This window comes from Takifugu rubripes, chromosome 22 (assembly GCF_901000725.2).
Source record: "Takifugu rubripes chromosome 22, fTakRub1.2, whole genome shotgun sequence".
Lineage (NCBI taxonomy): Eukaryota > Metazoa > Chordata > Actinopteri > Tetraodontiformes > Tetraodontidae > Takifugu > Takifugu rubripes.
Genome location: NC_042306.1, coordinates 15,397,411 through 15,404,175, shown reverse-complemented (window position 1 = coordinate 15,404,175; position 6,765 = coordinate 15,397,411). Strand labels below are relative to the sequence as shown.

The 6,765-nt window shown below is 46.6% G+C and overlaps 1 protein-coding gene across 1 annotated transcript; it reads left to right on the top strand.

Annotated features, from left to right (window-relative positions):
- Window positions 1–4,101: 4,101 nt before the first annotated feature.
- On the top strand, window positions 4,102–6,635 carry LOC115247920 (amphiphysin-like). The gene is made up of 6 exons (XM_029830963.1): window positions 4,102–4,143; window positions 4,225–4,379; window positions 4,453–4,497; window positions 4,686–4,874; window positions 5,341–5,442; window positions 5,858–6,635. Exons 1-6 carry the CDS (start codon window positions 4,125–4,127, stop codon window positions 5,960–5,962), a joined length of 615 nt encoding a protein of 204 aa, XP_029686823.1. The 5' UTR covers window positions 4,102–4,124; the 3' UTR covers window positions 5,963–6,635.
- Window positions 6,636–6,765: the final 130 nt, after the last annotated feature.

The window sequence follows — 6,765 nt, the reverse complement described above, 5'->3', positions numbered from 1 at the left end:
TCCAGGATAGAACTGCCTATCAATGGTAAAACATCCTTCAACAGGTGTGTTGGGATGGGATCTAAAGGACACGTGGTGGTCTTGGATTTCTGAATTAGGCCTGGTTAGCTTTCTCTCTGATAGCTAGAACTTTATCAGTGAAGAAGCTCATGAAGTCTTCACCACTCAGGGAAGAAGGGATACGTGGATCTAAAACACTGTGACTTTTAGTTAATTTGGCCACAGTGCTGAAAAGAAACCTGGGGTTACTCTTATTTTCCTCAATCAAAGAAGAAAAATAAGCTGTTCTAGCCTTGCGAAGGGCCTTTTTGTAAACTAATAGACAGTCTTTCCAGGCTACGTGGTAGCTGTCTATTTTACAAGAATGCCACTTCCTTTCCAGTCTTCGCACTTTCTGCTTGAGGGTCCTGATATGTGAATTATACCAGGGGCCACACCTCCTCTGATTTACTATTTTCTTTTTCAGGGGGGCAACAGAATCAAGCGTGATTCTCAGTGAGGTTGCTGCACCTTCAGCAATAGAGTCAACCTCAGCAGGGCTCAGATTATGACTGATCCCTGGGGAAACACACGGTGGTCCTGGGATCAGCACAGGGATCACTTCCTTAAACTTAGCTACAGCATTATCTGAGAGACATCTGCTACAGTAAGACTTTGTTCTGAGCATAGAAGAATCCTTAATCATAAATGTAAAAGTGATCAAAGAATGGTCTGACAGGACTGGGTTCTGAGGGAACACTGACACATGTTCTACCTCAACACCATAAGCCAGAACTAGATCTAAGGTGTGGTTGAAGCTATGAGTTGGTTGGTTTATCTGCTGGAGGAAACCAACTGACTCAAGTAATGAAATGAAGCCACTTCTAAAGCTGTCATTTATAACGTTCATATGGATATTAAAGTCTCCAATGATAATGACTTTGTCCGTTCTAAGGACCAAGTCAGACAAGAAATCAGAGAACTCAGACAGGAACTCTGAATATGGCCCAGCAGGGGGCCGATATACAACTACAAACAAACAAACAAACAAACAGAAAGTGGAGGTGCGTTTGAGTCAGACCCTTTTGCTCAAACAGAAAGTGGAGGTGCGTTTGAGTCAGACCCTTTTGCTCAAACAGAAAGTGGAGGTGCGTTTGATTCAGACCCTTTTGCTCAAACAGAAAGTGGAGGTGCGTTTGAGTCAGACCAGTGTGTCAACAGTTTCCCAGAAACATGTTCAGGTACTGAAGATGGCGTCTGGACCTCCGAGCCCTGGCGGGACTCTGCATCCGTCTCAGCTGAGGGAGTTAAAGCTGTAAACAGAATTCACAAAGAACCAGAAAATTCAGACATGTCAGAAGATGAAGCTGCAAACCGAAGACTTGGAAAGTTGTACCAAGAGCTAGATACAGAGAAGGAAGAGGTATTGGTCTTTCTCAACTCCGCCCTGTGGTAGAAACCAGCCTCGTGTAGAAATGAATGGAGAATCCTTTATGGTGTCTTCTACCCTTCCACAGAGTCCTCAAACCTGGACCCCAGCCTGAGCTCCTCCTACACCTCCTCTTGCTTGCTTTATCTGTGTGTCCATCCCATCCTCCGGTTCCACGTTTGGTTATCTTTAAGGTGTCACCGTTGCAGCGTGCTAACAATGTTTGTGTCTTTGTGCTTTACTCCAGGTCACCAGTGCGTTTAACGGCCTGTCCCAGGTAACCTGTTCTAATCTGTTAAACGGGTCTGAGATTGAACCTTTGCTTGACTGGCTGATGAACCCCTCCACCAGACGGATCCCTCAGAACGGAGGGAGGAATCGATTGGATACCATCATGGGATTGAGTCATGTGTCTTCTCCACCGGGGAGACAACAACAACAACAACAACAACAACAGCAGCAGCAAATATAGCAACAACAACAACAGTAGCAGCAACAACAACAACAAATATAGCAACAACAACAAATATGTAAACAACAACAACAAATATCGCAACAACAGCCCACAAAGGTTGAATGTCAGTCAGAACCAAAGAGGTTTTAAATGAAAGATGTGTGTCGGACCAGTAAAGTGTGTTTTGTGAATCATCATGACCAGTGTGGGTCAGTGTTAGTTAGTGTGGGTTAGTGTTAGTGTGGGTTAGTGTGGGTTATTGAGAGTGTGGGTCAGTGTTAGTTAGTGTGGGTTAGTGTGGGTTAGTGTGGGTTATTGATAGTGTGGGTCAGTGTTAGTTAGTGTGGGTTAGTGTTAGTTAGTGTGGGTTAGTGTGGGTTATTAATAGTGTGGGTCAGTGTTAGTTAGTGTGGGTTAGTGTTAGTGTGGGTCAGTGAGGGTTAGTGTTAGTGTGGGTTAGTTTGGGTTAGTGCTAGTTAGTGTGGGTTAATGTTAGTGTGGGTTAGTGTTAGTTAGTGTGGGTTAGTGTGTTAGTGTGGGTCAGTGCTTGTGTGGGTTATTGTTAGTCAGTGTGGGTCAGCGTTAGTGTGGGTTAGTGCTAGTGTGGGTCAGCGTTAGTGTGGGTTAGTGCTAGTGTGGGTTAGTGTTAGTGTGGGTCAGTGCTAGTGTGGGTTATTGTTAGTCAGTGTGAGTCAGCGTTAGTGTGGGTTAGTGTTAGTGTGGGTTAGTGTTAGTTAGTGTGGGTTAGTGTTAGTATGGGTCAGTGCTAGTGTGCGTTAGGGTTAGTGTGGGTTAGTGTTAGTGTGGGTTAGTGTTAGTTAGTGTGGGTTAGTGTTAGTGTGGGTCAGCGTTAGTGTGGGTTAGTGTTAGTGTGGATTAGTGTTGGCTTAGTATTCATATGGGTTAGTATTAGTGTAGATCAGTGCTAGTGTGGGTTATTGTTAGTCAGTGTGGGTCAGCGTTAGTGTGGGTTAGTGTTAGTGTGGGTTAGTGTTAATGTGGGTTAGTGTTAGTGTGGGTTAGTGTTAGTTAGTGTGGGTTAGTGTTAGTATGGGTCAGTGCTAGTGTGCGTTAGGGTTAGTGTGGGTTAGTGTTAGTGTGGGTTAGTGTTAGTTAGTGTGGGTTAGTGTTAGTGTGGGTCAGCGTTAATGTGGGTTAGTGTTAGTGTGGATTAGTGTTGGCTTAGTATTCATATGGGTTAGTATTAGTGTAGATTAGGGTTAGTGTGGGTTAATGTTAGTCAGTGTGGGTTAGTTAAAGTACTGTAACGGTTAGTCTGGCATGTTGATGTTGAGGGTTTAGTGGAAGTAAATGTTATAATGGGACTCGTTGTGACTCGTTTGTGTTTCACCTGTCTGCTCCCCAGGATGCGGCTCCGCCCTCTTTTTTTTGCTGATTTTGATCAAATGGTAAGTTTAACCAGGTCAGGCTTTATAGACAGGTTTAGTTTAACGAGGTTCATCAGTTTCAGAAAAATGGGTTTCAGATTTGAAAATTGTGTAAATTGAAAGCAGAGAAAGTGCTGGAAACCTGCTGCTGTTATCAGGCTGATCAGTATTGATAGAGATCATTAGTGATCTGCTGACGTTTGCATCTGACAGCATCTTCAGATGGTAACCAAGGTCCAACAGTGCAGTTGTGGTTTAGTCTAGTTCTATTAGTGATTCATCTAGATCACATTATCTCCTCTTAAGAAACTCAGTTCTAGTTCTGGTTGGAGTTGAAAGGAACATGTCAGGAGCCAGTTTTGGGTTCACACCAAGTTTTCTCTACAAGAATGAGGTTAAAACAGAACCAAGTGAGGTTCCTGAAGCTCCAGACACAGAAGCTCCTGAGGAACAGGAGGCTACAGCTCCCCCTGCTGGTGAGGAGCCCGCAGCACCTGCTGAAGAAGAGGAAGAGAAGAGTGAAGAAGAGGAGGTGAAGCCGACTACAGCTCCTTCCACTGAGGAAGAGCTGGAGCCCACTGTTGCTCCCTCTGATGAAGTGATGGAGGAGACTGAAGCGCCACCTGCTGGTGAGGAGGACACAGAGGGATCAGGCAGTCTGGAGAAGGAGAAGCCAGTCGTAAGTGAACCGCAGGATCTTCATCCTTGATACATCTGGTCAGTCGGCAGGTTCATCTTCATCATCACCACCATGGCCAGGAGTATCTTCATCATCAGCAAACTCATCATCAAGATGATCTTCATCAGCAAACTCATCATCAAACTCATTATCCTCATCAAGATGATCTTCATCAAACTCATCATCCTCATCATCATGATCTTCATCACCATCCTCATCAAGATGATCTTCATCATCAGCAAACTCACCACCATGAAGACCTTTATGATGATGATGATCAAGATTATCTTCATCATCATTAAGATTGTCTTCATCACCATCAGGATTATCTTCATCATCCTCATCATCTTGTATCAATCAATACTTCACTCAGTTTCTAATAAACGTGAATGTTTTCCTTTGAAGGTACCTGAGGAACCTTCATCCATCCAGGAGGCGGAGCTTGATGAGGTTTCTTTTTCATTTGTGTTGATTTTGCTTGTTTTTTATTTTAATACGTCTTAAATAAAAATGTTGTCTGTAGATTCCTGGTGCTGACCAAACATGTGCGGATGAAGCAGCTCCGCTGGTAAATATAAAGAACAACAACAACAACAACACTAATAATAATAGTTTTGGGGGCCGCTGACACGATTGTCTCATTAATGTGAATGAAGTTCAAACCCTAAATCAGAGCTCCCTCATTGGAGACGAGTGTTTCAGCTCCTCTGACCCGGTTCTGTTTTGATCTGGGATCACGTCTTCCTGTCGTTGCAGGAAAACATGCCGATCCCGTCAGTGATCATCGAACCCGCCTCCAGTAATGAAGGTGACGACGACCGCGATGGTGACATCATCTCGCCCACCGCCGCCAGTGACAACGATGTGACCACGGTGAGCCAGACCATGAAACACATGAGTCCATCTGGAGGTGTGTCCGGGCTCCCGGATGACTTCCTGTACAAGGTGAGACTTCCTTCAAGGCCAATAATCCGACCCAGACCCTGACCCTGACCCTGACCCTGACCCTGACCCTGACCCTGACCCTGACCCCGACCCTGACCCTGACCGTGATCCTGACCCCGACCCTTTTCCTGACCCCGACCCTGACCGTGATCCTGATCCCGACCCTGACCCTGACCCCGACCCTTTTCCTGACCCCGACCCTGATCCCGACCCTGACCCCGACCCTGACCCTGACCCTGACCCCGACCCTGACCGTGATCCTGATCCCGACCCTAACCCTGACCCTGACCCTGACCCCGACCCTTTTCCTGACCCCGACCCTGACCGTGATCCTGATCCCGACCCTGACCCTGACCCCGACCCTTTTCCTGACCCCGACCCTGATCCCGACCCTGACCCCGACCCTGACCCCGACCCTGACAGGAAGTTCCCAGCAGGACCACAGGTGACACCTCTGTGTCTTCAGGTGGAGACGATGCACGACTTTGAAGCAGCCAACTCAGACGAACTTGAACTGAAGAGAGGTGACGTGGTTCTGGTGGTGCCCACCGAGTCGGCGGAGGATCAGGTGAGAATGGAACCAGACACACCTGCCAGGACCACAAACACATTTGAATATTTCAGCTGTGTGGCTGAAACCTTGATTACATTTATTCGTCAGTCAAAACATTTGAACCTTTTTATTGTCACTAAAACTCAAAAACGTCCGAAAGAAAAACCCCACAAACACGAGTTGACAAAGTTCTGCTGAGACCCAGGAGAACCACAGGAGAACCACAGGAGAACCACAGGAGAACCACAGGAGAGCTTCGCTCAGGTGGAGACGTGCTAAATGGAGCAGGTGCATAAAACAAAGGCGTCACCTGATGTCACTGTTGCTCCGACTACAGAAAACAGCTGCAGGTGTTTAGGGATGAGCTGAGGTCAGATTGTCCTGCGTTAACGTTGCGCTGTTGTTGTTGTTGTTGTTGTTGTTGTGGCAGGACGCTGGTTGGCTCACGGGTATCAAAGAAAGCGAGTGGTTAGCACGCGGTGCTAGCGCCCAGAAAGGACTGTTTCCAGAGAACTTTACGCAGCGTTTGGAATAAGAAGACTCGCGACGCTGTAAAAAACAAGACGTGAGCAGAAGTTTGAGGCAACATCAGAGCAACATCAGCAACTGCCTGGAGGCACCTGGTGCAACCGTGGGCAGGTCACCACCAGGTTCCTCTGCACAGCAAAACTGGTGCCAACGTCTCGTTTGATCCTGGAAATTACGAAGCATGACGTGATAGTCTGGCCCCCCCACAAACAACCAATATTCTCCTGTTGTTGGAAGACGTGACTTTAACTGGGAAAAACATCTGGACCGGAACAGCGGAAGAAAGGAGAGAAAAGGATCCTCTGTTGCTCCAGACGTGTTTGATTGCTGTGGAATATTCTAGAATCTGTAGTCATGTGACCTATTTAAATGTTCTCCAGTCTGCCAGGGAGTCGGTGAGGACGCGTCCGTTGGCGAGTTCCTACCTGCGAGTGTTTGGTGATCAAGTCTCTGTTCTGTGTTTCTGCCAAAATAATGTTGCTTATTGATTTAATAGTAGAGCTAATTGATCCAGACCATAAGTCACAGCGACGCTGTTTGATGCAATTTATGTTGTGTGTTTATTCCTGGTGTGTTGGACACTTCTGATGTCACTTCCTTTGACCTTGATGGTGTAGATCCGTGACCTTGATGCCACAAATCACTTGTTTATGTCATCAATAAATGAGTCCTGGGAACATTTTGGCTTCTTTATCGTTCATGATCCAACCGCACACATACAGTTGGGGGGGGGGGGGGGGGGGGGGGGCAGAGCTTCCATGAACTTTGAGCAGAACTGACGTCAGCAGGAACCATCAGAACTGGAGGATG

What these genes read in the sequence shown, in the direction of transcription:
- LOC115247920 (XM_029830963.1), top strand. An exon ending in CGGATGACTTCCTGTACAAG is followed by an intron (nt 4,875 to 5,340) that starts GTGAGACTTCCT and finishes CTGTGTCTTCAG; the next exon opens with GTGGAGACGATGCACGACTT. An exon ending in CCGAGTCGGCGGAGGATCAG is followed by an intron (nt 5,443 to 5,857) that starts GTGAGAATGGAA and finishes TTGTTGTGGCAG; the next exon opens with GACGCTGGTTGGCTCACGGG.